Source organism: Mirounga angustirostris, unplaced genomic scaffold (genome assembly GCF_029215605.1).
Source record: "Mirounga angustirostris isolate CCGP_5_RB_7025 unplaced genomic scaffold, mMirAng1.0.hap1 SCAF_2, whole genome shotgun sequence".
In the NCBI taxonomy this organism is placed as follows: Eukaryota; Metazoa; Chordata; class Mammalia; order Carnivora; family Phocidae; genus Mirounga; species Mirounga angustirostris.
The window spans coordinates 149,861,314-149,881,205 of NW_026991710.1; the positions used below are offsets into that span (position 1 = coordinate 149,861,314).

General features: G+C 40.7%; 1 protein-coding gene, 1 non-coding gene and 1 pseudogene across 2 annotated transcripts; 2 read left to right on the forward strand and 1 right to left on the reverse strand.

The window, feature by feature from the left end:
* Nucleotides 1-7,537: 7,537 nt before the first annotated feature.
* LOC123847461 (heterogeneous nuclear ribonucleoprotein A1-like) lies at nt 7,538-9,224 on the forward strand (annotated as a pseudogene).
* Nucleotides 9,225-11,699: 2,475 nt separating this feature from the next.
* On the reverse strand, nt 11,700-11,831 carry LOC123849171 (small nucleolar RNA SNORA72). Its single transcript, XR_006791997.1, has one exon. It is a non-coding gene; the product is annotated as a small nucleolar RNA SNORA72 (small nucleolar RNA).
* Nucleotides 11,832-15,275: 3,444 nt separating this feature from the next.
* On the forward strand, nt 15,276-15,956 carry DEFB136 (defensin beta 136). Its single transcript, XM_045879346.1, has 2 exons — nt 15,276-15,330; nt 15,784-15,956. The coding sequence occupies exons 1-2, from the start codon at nt 15,276-15,278 to the stop codon at nt 15,954-15,956; spliced, it is 228 nt and encodes a 75-aa protein (XP_045735302.1).
* Nucleotides 15,957-19,892: the final 3,936 nt, after the last annotated feature.

Here is a 19,892-nt window from a genome sequence, read left to right on the forward strand (position 1 = left end):
CACAGTCCTTTTTTTAAAATTTGTCATCTCCATGTCATTTCTGCATATGATAACCTTATAACAAGGTACATTTATTTTTATTTTACAGATAAATAAACCTAGATGCAGAGAAATTAGGTAATTTATCCAATAACACATAACTTACAAGTAGCAGAGCCCAGATGCCCATGCAAATCTAACAGAAGCCAAGATTTATGTTCTTTCCACTGTACCATAGGTCCTCCTTCAATGGAACATTGTTAGACAAGTTTTGGAGCTTATAAAAAAGACCATCCTATCTCATTTATTTCCATTTGGATCCCCTCATTGAAGTATCTGAGCATGGACCTATACAGAGTGAATCTTCTTTGACCTTTCCTACTGAATGAGACTTGGTTTCCGTATGTCTCAGCTCCTGGAAGTCAAGCACTGCAATAGCACAACGCTCATGCCTCTGATGCAGAGTTTATGACTTCTTTATTATTTTGCCTTTTTTATCCCCTATTTGTCTTGAAAATCTTCTCCTTTTCTTGGGTAGGTTGAAGACCCTAACAGATATTTCTAACATAAGGCCAACCTCTGTAGCAGACAATAATAGCAAATAATAGATAAGAGTCAGGTCACTTTGGTCCAAATCACAACTCTTTTGATTGTATCTCATCTCCCCAAGCATCAATTTCCTCAACTATAAACTATAGATTAAAATATACCTACCATATATAAGTATGGTAAGAGGAAAACTAGAATGAACACTAGGACTGTTCTATTAGAATTGAAGACAATATAAATAAAAAGTGGTATGTATGGTGTGTGTTTGTGTTGTGTATATATATATATATATTTCTTAGCTCAGTCCACTGAGAGGGTCTGGACAAAAAGCACTCTAATAAAAATGAGCACATCTAGAACCCAGATCTTGGCTTCTAAATACCAGTCTCCACCAAACAAATGGAGATATTCTTGAATAGATGGCTGATTACAAGTCTAGGACAGGGAAAGAACAAGATAAGATAAGCCTGGAAAAATGTGTTGTGCCAGAAAGTAATAAAGTGCTCAAGAAATAATAGAGACATGTCAAAAGGAAATAGGGACTGGCCAAACTGGGAAAAGTTAAGCATCAAAATAAATAATGATAATAATAGATGAAACCTCATTGAATAAAATAGCAATTCATGAGTTCACACTCATATACATACACACATTTGGAAAAGACAAAGCCTTTCTCACAGTAGAATGCCAACTAATAAATGTAGACATAATAATGGAACTTTTAAAATCACCATTTAGTAACATTTTATAATAATTCATACAAAAAAATCAATAGATGTACAAGCTAGTGAGTAAAAGTGGAATGAAAACAGTATTTTACATTGCCCCAGAGTGCATTTAACATTTCTCCACCCACAAAATATTTATTAATTATGAAAAAGAAAAAAGTAACTTTAGGGTGGAAAACTTGCAAGACACAACCTTAACAAGGGAGCAAAATTAATGTCACTATTGATGGGACAAATCACCTAACAATGAGAAGAACACAATTTCACTTCTAGGATATTCTGACAAAAAACGGGCTGGGGGGGGGGCGGTGTGGAGAGTGCATCATCAAGATCCAATCATGAAGAAAATTCAAACAAACAAATTGAGAGACATTCTACAAAATGATTAACCAATACACTTCAAAAGTGTCAGGGCCATGAAAGTCAAGGAACAGTTGAAGAACTGTTTCAGATTAAAAGAGATAAAGAGATGTGAAAACTGAATGTAATGCATGGTCTTATACTTTCTTCTGCTACAAATGACATTACTGGGGCAGTTGGAGAATCTTGAACAGGATCTCTGGGTTAAGGGTAAACAGGGACTCTTTCTACTATTCTTGAAGTTCTTCTGTAAGTTAGAAATTATTTCAAAATTAAAAGTTTATAAAATGACCCACCTCAGAGCATTACGAAGATTAAAGGAGCACCTGTATATAAAACACTTAGCACAGTGCCAAGCACATGGTAACCCTCAACAATGGCAGCAAGAAAGAAAAGGAATGTTAACTTCCAATTCCAGAACATATATTAAATTTAAATCAATAAATATGTTTTGAACTTCGTTCATAGCATTACACTGAAACTAGAGAGTACCCACTTATGTGGAAGACTAGACCTAACCCTATCTGAGTTTACAAACTGCTTAAGAAAATAAGACTTACAGGATGTTGCAGAATAATGCCAAAATGAAAGGCAATATTTAATAAAATGGAAGAATATTAGTAACAATATAATCACTACAGGCCAGCAAGGGAGGAAATAGACTTGTGTCTTCTCTACTACATGCCAGGAAATCACTAGTCATTTTATAAGCTTTCTCTCCTTATGTCTCCTTAAAGATGATATTCTTTGATTTTTTAGGTGAAGACATTGAGGTCAGGGAAGTATGACAACAATTTCTAAACTCCACTTAAGAACCTATGGCTTGACAACGCAATAGAATGATTCAAAAGAGACTGTCCTGACAAATTCAAGATTTCTGGTTGGCAGTTTGACAGATTTGCTATACCTAGTGACCTTCTGGTGATGGTCTTTTCTTAAATTGATTAAAAAGGAAATATAAATTGAGTGAATACAAAAGAATTAGTAATAAAAAGGGAACTGTAACTGGACCCTGAACTATAGGAATTTTCTGGGTGGAGGAATCATGCATAAAGATGTGGTGGAAAAGTTCTACTGTGTTCCTGGGGAAACTAAGGTTGTTTGTCTAAAAATAAAGGTATATCTTGGGAGCACTGAAAGGCATGACATAAAAGAATACAATCAGGAATGCTTTTCAACAAATACTTATTTAGCTTTTATTTTGTACCAGATGAGGAAAGTAATAAGAGGTCCCTGCTCCTCTGGGAAGTCTTTGTAAAGAATATTAGTAACAACATTGATACCAGCATCAATGATTGATGACTTTTTACCAAGATTTTAGTTAAATCCCACTAAGACTCCAAGTGGTAGAAAACACAGTGTATTATAAAGAGTACTTAAATAGAAATCTCCACTTCTGGAACGTGGTGGACCAATTATTCTGAAACATTCTCTATCCACACACACAAAAAAATCGGATGCTACATTAATTACACAAATAATATTTAAATGCATTATTACCCTCACAGAAAGAAAATAAGGGAAATTACCAAGGAGCAATAAAAACAAAAATAAAATAAAGAAGAATGAATAAACTGAATCTAGAGTGACAAACAAACACAGAAGCTGAGATTGCCCTGGTACCAAATGCTGATGTCAGGAACCAACAGCTTTGAGGACTAACACTGGTGGGGAAGGACAGGAGACTAAGCTTTGGGTCTGAGCAAAGTGGAGGAACTGATGTTAAGACCCTTGATAGAGTTGGAACACCCAGAGTTTATACTCTCAGGGAACGTTTAGGATGGGGGGCTGGGGAATCCATCTAGCAAAAACAGCCACTAAGATATTTGTCTATCTCTGTCTATCACCCTCAATAATTTGCAGCCAAAAGCCTGATATTCAGCCAACATCCACCTGATTGTTAAAATGCTGAAATACTTCCATATCAATTGACAACGAGCTACTGCTTTGATCTTCCCATTAGGCACTTTATGCCCCTGTTCCAGATCTCCGGCTATCCTAATGTAGCATAAATCATTTAGAAGTAGCATTTTTACTGCTAAGTTGTTTTCAGCACAGAAAGTGCTTCCTTTAGACCAAGTTTGAACCAACCATGACATTTTACTTTTAGGATTTACAGTTGAAAACAACTCACTATGTCATTGATGGTCACTTGTTGGCTTCTATTAAATTATATCTGCTTAACCAAATTGATGTCTAATTCTTTGTAACCAGAGTGATCTGTCCTGAGAAGTGACATCAACAAGATGATGGAATAGGAATCTCCAGACCCTCCTGCCCCCACAGAGACTCCGACTTAACAATAATACACAAACCAGTTCCCTTTGTGATAAATCCAGAAACCCAGTTAAAAAGCCTCCTGCAACCCAGGCGAGCATGAAAATAGCTGCATCAAACCTGGTAGGAAAATTTGTAACACTCACTCAACATTGTCCCTTCCCACAGTCTAGCATGGCACAATCAGGAGAAACTCCCAGATCCTGGCTTCTCCCTGGGGAAGGAAAGAGAAAACTGAAACATACATCCAATGTTCAAACTTTTGGGGGGCTACCCAAGAAACTAACTTCTGTCTTGTCTGAATCTAAGCACTGAAAGGAAAAGGTGCCAGGTTGGGAGCCACTGAGAACAAAGGCAATGATTTGGAGCATTCATTCAACACAGTCCCTCTTCCCAGCTCAGCACTGAGTAAATGAGAGAAAATTCCCAACTCCCAATTTCTCCCAGGGGAGGAAAAGAGTTGGAGCATGCATCCAATATTCTGACCTCTCAGGGGGCTGCCTCAAGGACTGGACTCTGTCTCACTTGTCTCAGATCACTGAAAGGGACCCACATACTCTAGATATCTAAGTGCTACTGAGAAAAAGAGAGCTAGGAGTCTTGATGCTTGTCCAGGAGACTCAAGGTAAAGCAGACAGAGGCCAGTACAGCTCAGCAGCCTCTTCCTCAGTGGGGGAAGAATGGTGGAGCATGCATCCAACATTCTGACTTCCCATGGGACTTGTTGTCTTACCTGACACAGAAAGTTGATAAAATCTGGCATCCTCTAGAAGCCTGGAGGCTACTGAAAACAGAGAGCTGGGTAGTTTGTGGTAGCTCCAGAGAATCTGCAGTGCTGCAGATAAAAACCACAGGGACCAAAAAATTTAAAGCTCCTGAACAAAGATGCCAGCAAGTACCTTTAACTGTGAATGTGACTGTGCAGGTCAAGAGAAGATGTATCCACAGAAAATAATCCACACCCAAGAATCTCTAGCAAGGCTGTTTGAAAAGATCTTTTCTTGTATAAAGCTGGTCCAGGTAGACTGGAAGAGGTGGTCATTTTTCAAACATGCAGACCTAAAACAAAGTTACAAACTACATGAAGAAACAGGGGAACATGATTCAATCAAAGAAACAAAACAAATCTCCAGAAACCAGCCCTAATGAAACAGAGGTATATGACTTATCTTACAAAGAATACAAACTAACTACCATAAAGATGGACAGTGAGTTCAGGAAACAGTCCATTAACAAAATGAGAATATCAACAAAGATATAGAAACTATGTCAAAAGAACAAAACTGAAATTTTAGAACTGAAGACCACAACAACTGAATAGAAAAATTCAATAGAGAAGTTAAACAGGAGACTGGATCAAGAAGTAGAAAGAATCAGCAAATGTAAGGACAGGTCATTTGAAATTATTCAATCGGAGAAGCAAAAATAAAAATCAATGAGAAGAAAGAAAGAAAAGAAAGAAGGAAAGAAAGAAAGAAAGAAAGAAAGAAAGAAAGAAAGAAAGAAAGAAAGAAAGAAAGAAAGAAAGAAAGAGAAAAAGAAGAAGAAAGAGAAAGAAGAAAGAAAGAAAAGAAAGAAAGAAAGAAGAAAGAAAGAAAAAGAAGAAAGAAAGAAAGAAAGAAAGAAAGAAAGAAAGAAAGAAAGAAAGAAAGAAAGAAAGAAAGGAAAGAGAAAGAAAGAAGGAAATAGGGAGGGAGGGAGAAAGGGAAGGAGGGAGAAAGGAAGGAAGAAAATTAAAGGAATTATAGAACACCATAAAGCCAAACAATATAAGCATTATTGGAGTCTCAGAGGAACAGGGAAAGAAAGAAGCAGATTGCTTATTTGAAGAAATAATGGCTTAAAACTTCCCAAATCTGAGGAAAATAAATGAATTTCCAGATTATTGAAGCCTAAAGGAAACCAACAAGGAAGAGTCTAAAGTCCAACCAAGATATATTATAATCATGTTGTCAAAAGTCAACAAGAGAGAATTTTGAAAGCAGCAGGAGAAGAGACTTGTCACATATAAAGGAGCCCCCATAAGACCCTCACCAAAGTTCTCCACAAAAACTTTGCAAGCCAGAAGAGAGTGAGATAATATATTCAAACTGCTGAAAGAGGAAGGAGAAAAGGATGATGAAGTAAAAAGATCCTGAGCCCACCTTCCCCCACAGACACACCAAGGCAACAACTACATGTAATGCAACTTACTCTGAAAACAACCTGAAGACTGGTAGAGCTAAAGACATAGAGAGAAAGCCACATCAGGGAGGGTATGGGGGCACCTGGGTGGCTTAGTGGTTAAGCCTCTGCCTTAGGCTCAGATCATGATCTCAGGGTACTGGGATGGAGCCCCATGTTGGGCTCCCTGCTCAGCAGAGAGCCTGCTTCTCCCTCTCTCTTTCTGCCTCTCCCCCCTGTTTGTGCGCTTTCTCTCTCTCTGTCAAATAAATAAATAAAAATCTTTAAGAAGAAGAAGAAGGGGGAGGAGAAGAAGAAGAAGAAAAAGAAGGAGAAGAAGAAGAAGGGGAACCTGGGTGGCTCAGCCAGTTAAGCCTCTGCCTTTGGCTCAGGTCATGGTCCCAGGATCCGGGGATCGAGCCCTGTGTCAGGCTCCCTGCTCGGTGGGGAGCCTGCTTCTCCCTCCCCCTCTGCCTGCAGTTCCCCTTGCTTGAGCACTTTCAATCTCTCTCTCTCTCTACCTCCCCTGTGTCAAATAAATAAATAAAATCTAGAAGAAGAAGAAGAAAAAGAAGAAGGAGAAGGAGAAAGAGAAGAAGAAAAGAAGGAGAAGAAAAGAAGAAGGAGAAGAAGGAGGAGGAGGGTAGGAAGGTCAGAGATGTAATTGGGAACCCAGTCCCCCACACAGTGACCTAGAATCAGGGTGGATATCACAGGCATGAAGAAGTGGGGGGATCAAGCCCCACAGAGGCAGGCCCAGCCCTGGGGATCTGCACTAGCAAGACAAGCTCCCATAATATCTGCCTTTGAAAATCTTTGGGGCTAACTCTGGGAGAGCCAAAGGACTGTAGGAAACCATCTCTACCTGCCTGATACCTAGCACTGAAGCAATATCTCTTAAAGGGCATGGGTGTATATGAAGGAAATAAATTGACTAATTTCAGGATATGTGCCAAAGGGGCAGGGATCTGCAGGAGCTTTCTCTGGGAACAGAAGTGCTGGTGAGTCTAAATTTTCTGACCCTCCTTTAGTCTAGCTGCAAGAGCCAGTTCTGACACTTTCCATCTACTTGGCTAGCACCACTTGCTCCCTCTAACCCATTCACCCCAACAGGCTCCCCTCCAAAGTGGCTCCCACTGCACCACCTCTGGTATCTCTCCAGAGAGACTCCTGCCATTGGGGGATATACAATATGATATAATATACATAAAACATGGAAGAAGAAGAAGTAAAAATGTAGTGCTTTCACAACGTGTTCAAACTTAAGTGACCATCAACTCAGTATTGATCTCTACATACATAGAATATTATATATGGACCTCATGGTAACCACAAACCAAAAACATATTAGATACATAAAAAATGAAGTATAACACCAAAAACAAAAAGTCAAAAATCACAAGGGAAGAGAGCAAGAGAAGAATAAAGGAACAGAGAAGAACTACAAAAACAATCAGAAGAGAGATACGTTCGTTAGATTACTCCTTTCTGCCCGTGGACGCCGCCGAGTAAGCATCATTAAAGTCTCCCCTCCCACCGCCGTCATGTCTAAGTCAGAGTCTCCCAAAGAGCCTGAACAGCTGCGGAAGCTCTTCATCAGAGGTTTGAGCTTTGAAACAACCAATGAGAGTCTGAGGAGCTGTTTTGAGCAATGGGGGACACTTACGGACTGTGTGGTAATGAGAGATCCAAATACCAAGCGCTCCAGAGGCTTTGGATTTGTCACGTATGCCACTGTGGAGGAGGTGGATGCAGCCATGAACGCAAGGCCACACAAGGTGGATGGAAGTTGTGGAACCAAAGAGGGCTGTCTCAAGAGAAGATTCTCAAAGACCTGGTGATTCACTTAACTGTGAAAAAGATTTTTGTTGGTGGCATTAAAGAAGACACTGAAGAACATCATCTAAGAGATTATTTTGAACAGTATGGGAAAATTGAAGTGATCGAGATCATGACTGATCGAGGCAGTGGCAAAAAGAGAGGTTTTGCTTTGGTAACATTTGATGACCATGACTCTGTGGACAAGATTGTCATTCAAAAATACCATATTGTGAATGGCCACAACTGTGAAGGAAAGCCTTATCTAAGCAAGAGATGGCTAGTGCTTCATCCAGCCAAAGAGGTCGAAGTGGTTCTGGAAACTTTGGTGGTGGTCGTGGAGGTGGTTTTGGTGGGAATTACAACTTTGGTCGTGGAGGGAACTTCAGTGGGCGAGGTGGCTTTGGTGGCAGTCGAGGTGGTGGTGGACATGGTGGCAGTGGGGATGGCTATAACGGATTTGGTAATGATGGAAGCAACTTTGGAGGTGGTGGAAGCTATAATGATTTGGGCAATTACAACAATCAATCCTCAAATTTTGGACCCATGAAAGGAGAAAATTTTGGAGGCAGAAGCTCTGGCCCCTACAGTGGTGGAGGCCAATACTTTGCCAAACCACGAAACCAAGGTGGCTATGGTGGTTCCAGCAGCAACAGGAGCTACGGCAGTGGCAGAAGGTTTTAATCACTGCCAGGAAACAAAGCTTAGCAGGAGAGGAGAGCCAGAGGAGGGACGGGGAAGCTACAGGTTACAACAGATTTGTGAACTCAGCCAAGCACAGTGGTGGCAGGGCCTAGCTGCTACAAAGAAGACATGTTTTAGACAATACTCATGTGTATGGGCAAAAAACTCGAGGACTGTATTTGTGACTAATTGTATAACAGGTTATTTCAGTTTCTGTTCTGTGGAAAGTGTAAAGCATTCCAACAAAGGGTTTTAATGTAGATTTTTTTTTTTTTTTGCACTCATGCTGTTGATTGCTAAATGTAATAGTCTGATCATGACGCTGAATAAATGTCTTTTTTTAAATGTGCTGTGTAAAGTTAGTCTACTCTGAAGCCATCTTGGTATACTACCCCAACAGTGTGAAGTTAGAATTCCTTCAGGGTGATGCCAGTTTCCATTTGAAATTTATTTGCAACCTGCTTGGGCACAGAAGCCATTGTCTCTACAAACCTTGGTGTAGTTGAACTTACAGTTAATGTGTTGTGACCTGGAGTTCACCATTAAAAGGGTCACCCAAGGAAAGTCCTGGAGTTTATTTGGTTATTAATATGATTGTTGGCACATCCTATGCAATATATCTAAATTGAATTATGGTATCAGATAAAATTATAGATGGGATTAAAGCTTGTGTATCACCCATTATCATGTGTAATCAATAAATGATTTAATATTCTCTTGAAAAAAAACAATCAGAAGACAATCAACAAAATGGCAATAAGTGCATGTCTATCAATAATTATTTTTAACATAAATAAACTAAATGCTCTAATCAAAAGACATAGGGTGGATGAATAGTTGTAAAACAAAAAAACAAGACTCAATACATGCTCCCTGCAAGAGACTCAGTTCAAATCTCAAGACACATACAGACTAAAAGTGAAGGAATAGCTGGGCACCTGGGTGGCTCAGATGGTTAAGCATCTGCCTTCGGCTCAGGTCATGATCTCAGGGTCCTGGGATCGAGTCCCGCATTGGGCTCCCTGCTCCTTGGGAACCTGTTTCTCCCTTTGCCTTTCTCTCTCACTCTGTCTCTCATGAATTAAAAAAAAAAAAAAATCTTTAAAAAAAATTTTTTTAATAAAAATAAATAAATAAAAGTGAAGGAATGGAAAAAGATATTTCATGCAAATGGAAACATAAAGAAATCTAGGGTAACAATAATTATATAAGACAAAATAGACTTTAAAACAAAGACTCTAACAAGAGACAAAAAAGAGCATTACATAATGATAAAGGGATCAATCCAACAAAGAGGATAAAACAATTGTAAATATCTATACACCCAACACAACAGCACCTAAATATATAAAGCAAATGTTAGCAGACATAAAGGGAGAACTTGAAAGCAATACAATAATAGTAGGGGACTTTAACACCCCATTTACACCAATGGATAGATTATCCAGACAGAAAATCAGTAAGGAAACAGTGGTTTTGAACAACACATTAGACAAGATGGACTTAACAGATATATAGAGAAGGTTCCATACAAAAACCTCAGAATACATCCTTTTCAAGGGCACATGGAACATTCTCTAGGATACGTCACATGTTGGGCCGCAAAACAAGTCTCAATAGATTTAAGATTGAAATCATATTAAGTATTTTTTCTTTCTTTTTTTTTTTTTTTTTAAGTAAACTCTACGCCACACATGGGGCTTGAACTTATGACCCTGAGATCAAGAGCTGCATGCTCTACCAACTGAGCCAGCCAGGTGCCCCTCCGGTATCTTTTCTAATCACAACAATGTAAACTAGAAATCAACTACAAGGGAAAAAAACTGGAAAAAAACACAAAAACATGAAGGCTAAACAACATGCTACTAAACAACAGAAGTCAACAAAGAAATTCAAGAGGAAATCAAAAAATACATGAAGACAAATGAAAGTGGAAACACAACAGTTCAAAATCTTTGAGATGCAGCAAAAGCAGTTTTAAGAGGGAATTTATAGCAATACAGGCTTACCTCAAGAAACAAGAAAAATCTCAAATAAACAATCTAACCTTACACCTAAAAGAACTTAAAAAAAGAACAAAGCCCAAAGTTAGTGGAAGGAAGGAAATAATAAAGATGAGAGCAGAAATAAATAGAAACTAAAAACAAAACAAAACAAAAGAAAGAAAGAAACATACAACAAGAATAGAAAAAATCAAGGAAACTAAGAACTGGTTCTTTGAAAAGATAAACAAAATTGATGAGGCTTTAGCCAGACTCATCAGGGGGGAAAAAAAGAAGACTGAAATAAACAAGCAATGAAGGAAAAGAAGCTACAATTGAATGAATGAACAAGGAGGGTGGGCCATGCCCTTGGCTTTAGGGAGGTTGTATCTTCACATGCCCACCTCCACTAGCAAGGTAGAGGATGAGAGCAAAAAAAGGCACACTCCAGCACCTCTATCCCAAGAAAAATCTCAACAAACCCTTGCCCCTCCAGCACTCTTTAATATGACCAACTGGATCACCATCACATAAAATCCAGTCCCCTCTTAATCTGCTGCCTTCGCACAGGTTCCTGGGACAAGTGAGTCCATGCACTAGCCCCTCAGGCTCCCTGGATGTAAACCCCATTGGTTTTCATGGTCTCTTTGGTGCAGGTCTCAATGGTTGGAGTGCCCAGTGTGGGGCACAAATCCCTCACTCTTCAGGGAGAGGCTTCAGGAGTGAGGTCCCTCCCTATTGTGTGTCACAGAGCCAGGGATAGGGTTTTGGTGAGACCGTGTCTCTGCCTCTCCTACCCAATCTAGATGGGGTCCTTTTATCCCTTGTGGAGAAAGCTGTTCAGCTAGTTTTCAATTCTTTTTCAGCAGGAATTATTCTATAAGATTTGGTGTGTCTACAGAGGAAGTGAGTTCAGGGTCTTTCTGGGCTGTCATCTTGAACCACCACATAATTTACAAGTTATTCTTGTAACTTTTAGTCCGTGAAAATAAAACACAATCGTTTTACAATTCATTCAATGGCAGCTGTTAATCAGCAAATTAGCAATGGTTATCTTCAAAAGTTATTACATTAGCTGTGCCATCATTTCTTGAGGATGAGCAAATACCTAGAGTCACAGACATTTCCCATATAAGATGCATCATATAAATCAGATTCAATTTATCACCAGCATTTATAAAACCAGACCTAGGAAAAGAACTAGGTCTGAGGACACATGCATGGTCTTAATATAGTGAATGTTTAGCCTGCCTTGATTATTACAAAATCAGAATAGCAAGAATATTCACAGTATAAATTATTCTTAATGGACAAACCAATAAGGAAAAAAAATGGACAAATGACTTAACTAGACTCTTATCAAAAGAGAAAATCCAAATAACCAATAAACATATAAAAAGATACCCCATCTTAGTTGTGATCAGGGAAATTAAATTAAATTAATCCGCCATGAGGGACCACTAGATAACCATCAAGTTGTCTAAAATGTAAAGGTCTAAAAAAAAATAAAATAAAATAAAATGTAAAGGTCTGACAATACCAAGTAGTGCTAAGGATGTGGAATAACCAAAATCCTTATACATAGCTGATGGATATACAAATTAGTAAAAAACACTTTACTAAACAATTTGACATGTAGGACAAATTGATGTTATGCATGCCCTGTGCCTTAGCAATTTCACTCCAAGGTATCTCTCCTCCAAAAAGCAAGCCTGTGTGCACAGGATATAAGTAACAAGAATGTCCACAGCAGCACTCTTTAAAACACATGGAAACAACTCAAATACTTTTCAGCAGTCATAAATCTATTAAGTAGTCAATATACTGAGGTAAAAACCAATGCTGCACACAGAAACACAGACAAATCTTAAAAACATAATAAAGAAGGAAGCCAGCCACAAATAATACTTTTGTGCTGCCACTTATATATAGGTCAAAAAGAAGCAAATTAAACCACCCTCTTTGGGGCGCCTGGGTGGCTCAGTTGGTTAAGACTCTGCCTTGGCTCAAGTCATGATCTCGGGGTCCTGAAATCAAGTCCCACATCGGGCTCCCTGTTCAGCAGGGAGTCTGCTTACCCCTCCCCCAATTTCTGCACTCTCTCTCTCTCCCCCTCTCTCTCTAATGAATAGATAAAATCTTAAAAAAAAAAAACACTCTATTTAGCGATGCATACTGAAGGGAAAATCATAAAGCAAAGCATGAAAGTGATGATTATCCAGGTCAGAGCAGCGGTTGCCTTGTGGGAGAGGTGGTAGGCTGTGGTCACTTAAGGGTTCCCTGGGACCTTCCGTGATGCTGGAAAAGGTCTGTTTTCTTGATCTACGTGGTGGTTACACGGTGTTTGCTATATGTTCCGTCACTAAGCTATGTACACGATTTGCTTATTTTCCTTTATGTGCATTAAATTTCATCATTTAACAGTGATTTATTTTTAAAGTTTAAAAATAAAAGCCATGGGTGAACATAAACCTGCACATAGAGGGAAAAAAGCAGTGAAGTCATTGCACTCAGGAACTGTGTGACTAGTCGAATGAGGCATCTGGGAAAGGGGCTTGCTCCTTCAACAGGTTAATTTATTAATGTAGCATAGAATGTGTAGTCATTGTGTTGTTGTTGTTGTTGTTTTCTTGAAAGCAGATATGATACGGAGAGCACAAAAATTCTATGAAATGAAAAAAAGAAGAAAGCACCAACAGAGCAACATTAAATGGGAGATAATAAAGCTGTTTGTGTTTCCCTGGCACTTTTTCCCCAACAAGACCTCAGGCAGGAGGTGGGAACACTCAGCACAGTTAGGAAAAGCTCCTGCCCGGAGGTTGGGATGGTGATTTAACCAGGATACACACAGGTAGAAAGGAAAGTGTCCATCCTGCGCACATGCTAATCTCCAAATGCATTGTAGATTTGCTTTTCCAGAAATAGGTATAGGAGGGGTTCAGAAGTATTTGGAAGATGCTAGGTCCATTCTTTCCATATTCTCAAGGGCACGACTGATCAACTTAAAATATATGGAGAAGGAAAGAGTTCTGAACTGAGAATCAAAAGAGCTGAATATTTTATGCCAGCACAATTCACACCTTGCTTCTTTCCTTTGTGCAAGCCCATTCACCCATTCAAGCCTCATGTCCTCCATCTCTAAAAGAACGAGAAGGTACCACTGAGTCTGCGCTATGTCTTGGCAGCAGATGGTCAGGCTACGGCCTGCATTCTGTGGCAGGAATTGTATGCCCCATGCAGAGTCTCCTGGGAGTCTTCCATGGAGTCATGCAAGGGAACCCTCAGCCTTGATCTAGTATTGAACTACTTACTTCCAGTCAACTAGCACCCCTCCTCTTCCCCACCCCCATGCCAATCCACAGTGGTGCTCTCAACAACACACATTGTTGGAACCCAGAATAAAACTCGCCTGGCTATTTTTTGCATTCACCAATAGATCTCTTGGAGAGAGAATGCTGCAAAAAAAGAAAGAAACACAGCCATAATGGTGGAATTAAATAATGAATAAAGAGGAGGAGGGAAAAAAGAAGGAGGAGAAGGTGGTGGTGGTGGTGGTGGTGGTGGTGGTGGTGGTGGTGGAGGGGGAGAAGGAAGAGAAGGAAGTGAATAACCTAATTTCTACCAGAATGAGTGTAATGGATTTGTAATTTGTCATCCTCAGAAAACCTTTTACAATGCACTTTTTGAGAAGAGGAAGCTGAAGCTCAGAGATGCTAAATAATTTATCCAACGGTATGTGACTGCAAAATGGAGCATAACCAATAAAATTATGCTCTACTGTCAATTTACAGACTCAGAATCCTACGGCTGTGGGCTATTTGAGTACAAGCCTGCCTCAAAGGACAAGAAGATAACCAAAGTAAGTGTCTTCTCAACTTTTGGTCCTCCACCCACCACTTCAGGGAAGACAGACCTAATGACCCTTCCCCAGAGCTGTGTCCCTATAGCTCCAGGGAAGTGGTGTCCTGCTCTACTCTGAACACTGGGCATCCAACCTTGAACACCACACTGATCTGGCTCTTCCTGTGAGAGAACAGAAGAGAGTTCCAACCCACCCATTCCAAGAAGAGTACCTTTACCAGGACCCTCAAAGTTCCCAAATACTAGGCAACATTTCATACTAGTCATTTGGGAAATGAAGACCCTCAGTGAATTTTTCTGGTTGGCAGAGCCCTCCACCATCTGCCTCTAGCCAGGTAAAAAAATCTGCTGCCCAAAGAGAAGGCTACCCCTTCTCTGCTATGTCTGAGCCCCTACCTAACTCTTGGGCAGACCAACAGTTGACACCTTGAGACCCTTTGTTTCTTGAAACACAACAAGTTCTTGTTCACATCCTTTCTGGTCTTAAATTAAGCCTGGGTTTTTAATATCACTTGTCTGGTCTCCTGTGTTCTCAGGGAACTCTGAAGGAAAGGAGAAACAAAATAGAAAGTAGACATTTCCTGCATTTTTCTATCATACACATGAAGTTATAGGATAAATATTTGGGCCTGGTCTCTGCACCTGTTCAGCCTTGACTGAGTTCCTTCTTTTCCCATGATTTGTAAAAAAGAAAGTAGCACAGACAGGACCAGGGACTCTTCTTCCTCTAACCCTGAAGAAGACTGTCTCCCCTGGGTGCCCTTCCAAGTAGAATGAGGCCAGTGTCCAGCCCCACCCAACCTTGTCCAGCTCTATAAAGGAAGCTCCCAGGCAGCCACCCCCAGGAAGTTCCAGGTCTATACCCTCTCAAGCAATGAGGTGCTCTCTCTCTGGATTACTCTTCCTCCTGTTGATCTCACTGCCTTCAGGTAAGATGGCGGGTACAGGTCTGATCATGAAAGTAGGGGTCTTCCGAGGACACAGGCACTTAAAATCCTTTATGGGCATAAGACCAGCAGGGGGACACCCAATAGCAGATGGGCCAGCAGGCTAGGGATGGGATGTGAGTTGGTGGTCTTCAGCCCTTGCCCTACTCACCTGTTGCCACATCCTGAAGGTCTACCCAAGTTTGAGAGAGAGGAGCCAATTTCATGACACACACATCACCGTTCAGCTATTCAAATTCCTATTTCCCTTAACTTCCTCTGATTAGCCTTAGACGTGGCGGCCCTCACTGAAATAGGATATGAGGTGAGAGGACAGGATGCAGAAGGTCAATCACAAAATAATAAGCCACCCACCAGGAAGAGAGGGCAGGTCTAGGATTTCTCCAAGCCCTGTAAAGCCTGATTTTTCTTTTCCATGTTTTTTTTTTCCTTCAGGGAATGGAATGTTTGGAAATGATGGAGTAGAAATTCGTACTTGCACTGCACTTAAAGGCAGGTGCTTCTTCGGTTGCAGAGTGGGATGGAGATGGGTAGCATTCTGTCACAACATATTGTCTTGTTGCACAAAAATGAAGAAAAATATCCTCCCTCAGGTCAATGAGCCATGACCCTTACCTCATGGGTCCAATTAAAAGGATATATGAATGGCTAAAAGGACAAAATCCCCTCTCTGTGTGTAAAGATCATTGACAAGCCATGGGTAGCAAATGAGGAGCAGATTCTCACCAACTTACTGGCAAAATTCCAGAGGTATTTTGTGAAGGGGCACTGCAGCAAAATGTATCTCCTATTCTTTTTTCTGCCCTCCCAACCCCAATCACCAATTCCTATTTCAAATTTAAAGTCAGTTGATGAACACATGGCCATAGGCCCAAGGAGATGATGTATGCTGAGCTCAATCACCAGAGCCTACTCTGTGCCAGTCACAGTTTTAAGTGGTTCACGTATATCAAATCACTACATCCTCACCACAAAACCTTTTTTTCCTCCAATTTTGCAGATGAAGGAACTTTTCCAAGGTCACACAATCAGTAAGTGTAGGTTAGTAGTGGGTTTGAACCCAGTCTTGATCCAGTGTCTTTACTGTCAATCTATACCACCTCCCAATTATAAGAATCAAGCTGGAAGTATTCACTGTTTGTAGTGGTTGTAGGTTGCAGTCCAATGAGGAGTCAAGAATCCAGCTAGATCCATGGAACAGCAGACCCCTCAAAACTCTCCCTATGGCTTAAAGCTATAATGTTCCTGGTTGCTCCATTGCATTCCTGACTCTACTCAGCAGCTCTGATGCTTCAAGATCAAGGTTGCCCTAAGATTCCACACACCAACCATCACTGCTCTCACCACTATGGTGGAAGCAATGAGCCAGACATACCCACACCCAAACTTCCAGCTGTCTGTGGGGTAGCATTTTTCTAGCAGCACTTCCTTACTACCCCTCCAGTGCCCCAGCCCAGGGGCAGATGTAACAGAACTTCTTAAAGACGCTTTTCATTAGCTGCTCAGGAGGAAGAACAATAGCTGAGTGTCAGTCAGGGTTTCCCTCCTCCAAGGATGTGTCTGAAGGAAACACATCTGAATGTGTGCATTGGGATGCTAAGCAGGGCTTCATTCTTTCTGGAAGTCCTGCTTGCTCAGACTCATCCACTTTAATCCTCAACGTTCCAACAAAAAAGAAAAACCAGAAAGCTTCAGTAGTCCACAGGGCTGGCCTCCTCGGGCATCTGTGTCTTAGCTAGTCCTTTTGGTTACATCTAGAGAGGTTCTGTGGTGTTGGGCTACCTGTATTTGCTAATTAAACCCACCCCCTAACCAAAAGAAAAGGAGAGGTGGGTGCAAAAGCTTGCAAAGTAATATAAATGCAATGCAATTAACATAAAAGCAGGAAATACAGAGAGAAAACTGGGTGAAAGGAGAAGGCAAACATTCTTTCACCAGATTTCAAAAGGGTCCACAACCCAAAATAAAGGCTAAAGATCTCTACCCTTTTCTTGTGGTTCCCAAAACCATGATCATACCAGCCTGAGGTGAGATACTGCTTTAACTTTGACAATGGGATGGCAGAATAGACACACAACACTGCCTTTGATGTTCTTCAGGACAGCTTAGATGAGGCTGGAACATTCAGTTATTCTGGCTAAAAACCCACATATGAAATAAATAAGCGTACTGATTTATCACACATAAAAGCCATTTTGTACTCACCTCGTGGCTTCATGGGTACAACCTTTGAAGGAGTGGCCACCTGCTCTGAGGAAGCCAAAACTACTCATCTTTGTTCTCCACATCACAAGGCAGCCATGGGGAAAGTCCATGATTTAGGTTTTGCAAATCAGATGTCTGTCCCCAGGCGCTGGACTTGAGTCGACAATATCACTACATCGGTGCCATTGGGAAACTGGTTCATCCTAGGGCAACAGACTGCTTCAGGACCCTGCTCTAGCAGAATGACCCTTCAGGGCTCCTTTGCTTATGGCCCTATTCTGAGCCTTCTCTATGAGGTCTCAGATATCTCTCTAGTGCATTCCCCTTAGGCTTAAAAATGCCCAGAGTTAATGTAAGTTACTGGAAATCAAGAAATCTGAAGGATATGGAGAACTTTTACTGATACCTTATCATACAGTCATTTTATTTTTTTTATTATTCTGTTATGTTAATCACCATACATAACATCATTAGTTTTTGATGTAGTGTTCCATGATTCATTGTTTGTGTATAACACCCAGTGCTCCATGCAGTACGTGCCCTCTTTAATACCCATCACCAGGCCAACCCATCCTCCCATCCCCCTCCCCTCTAGAACCCTCAGTTTGTTTCTCAGAGTCCATCGTCTCTCATGGTTCGTCTCCCCCTCCGATTTTCCCCCCTTCATTTCTCCCTTCCTACTATCTTCTTTTTTTTTTTTAACATATAATGTATTATTTGTTTCAGAGTTACAGGTCTGTGATTCAACAGTCTTGGACACTTCACAGTGCTCACCATAGCACATACCCTCCCCAATGTCCATCACCTAGCCGTCCCATCCCTCCCACCCCCCACCACTCCAGCAACCCTCAGTTTGTTTCCTGAGATTAAGAATTCCTCATATCAGTGAGGTCATATGATACATGTCTTTCTCTGATTGTCATACAGTCATTTTCACGTTAAATTAGGTAATGTGTGGAATTACCCCAGCACTCCTGACCCTGATCGCTACCCACATGCTGTGAAGCCAGGATATCAGTGGCAGTAGGAACTGAAACAGGCATCCATCTACGCGTGCAAAGAGAAAGCAGATCTCAGGGACAATCAGACCCTGCCCCCCAACACTACCTCCTCACTCTAAAATTCTTTTTCCCGGATCAAACTTGGAGGTTTAAAGTTTTGGCTATGTTTCAGGTCTGGATCTGCCATAAAAATTACCACAAACTGCGTGGCTTAAAACACTAGAAATTTGTTTTCTCACAGTTCTAGAGACCAGAAATCCAAAATCAAGGTATTGGAGGGCCATATTCCCTCTGAAAGTTCTAGAGAAAAATCCTTTTCTGTCTCTTCCAAGTTTCTGGTGGTTATTAGCAATCCTTGGCTCTCTTTGGCTTAGAGCTACATCACTTCAATCTCTGTCTCTGTCTTCACACGTTCTTCTCCCTCATCTGTGTGTGCCTCTGTATCTTTACATGGCCTTCTATAAAGACACCAGTCATTGGATTTAAGGCTGGCCCTAATCCAGCTATGGCATTATCTCAATTAATTGCATCTACAAAGACCTTATTTCCAAATAAGGTCACGTTTCAAATTTCCAAGTGGACAGAATTTGGGGACAACACCAGTCAACTCAGATTCACAATTTCTTTGGGGCAGAGAGAATCCCTTCTTTACTCACATTCTTTTTACACACAATAAGAAGAGCTAAGACTAGGAGAGGATTTGCAAATAAACCAATCTTTGCTATGAAAACCAACATTTTTCCCCTTCCTTTTTCCCCAGGCTTCCCCTGGAGAAGACACAAAGAAGGATAAGGTGGTCCCTCACCTCAAATGCTCAGAGATTATTTGGAGAGATAGAAGTCTAAATAATCACAACATGAACTGGCAGAGTTCATAGTAATCCATGAAGTGACCTGTAGGCTTTCCTATAACACAATAAGCTTGTATTCCCCAGCTTTATCCGGGTATAATTGACAACTTAAGCCTGTATATATTTCAGGTATACAACTTGATGATTTAATACGCATTATGAAACAAGCTAATGCACATATCTATCATGTCACGCAGTTACCGTATGTGTGTGTGTGTGCGTGCGCGCACGCACATGCATGCGCGTGATGAGAACACTTAAAATCCACCCTCTCAGCAATTCTCGAGTGTACAATACCATATTGTTGACACATGAAGTTTTGAAGTCAAAGTGGAGGTGAGCTATATGGCATATGGCAGATCTGGTATGCCTTATGTGGAAGCATAGAGAAAATTCTAGAAAAACTAGTTCATGCAGAGACAGCTAACCCAGCTGGAATGAAAGTAGAAAGTACATCACCAATTCTGTGCTCCCACTTGGGCTGTCAT

Coding starts and splice junctions, on each gene's coding strand:
- DEFB136 (XM_045879346.1), top strand. CDS start 15,276: ATGAGGTGCTCTCTCTCTGGATTACTCTTCCTCCTGTTGATCTCACTG. Junction 15,331..15,783: donor GTTGATCTCACTGCCTTCAG/GTAAGATGGCGG, acceptor TTTTTCCTTCAG/GGAATGGAATGTTTGGAAAT.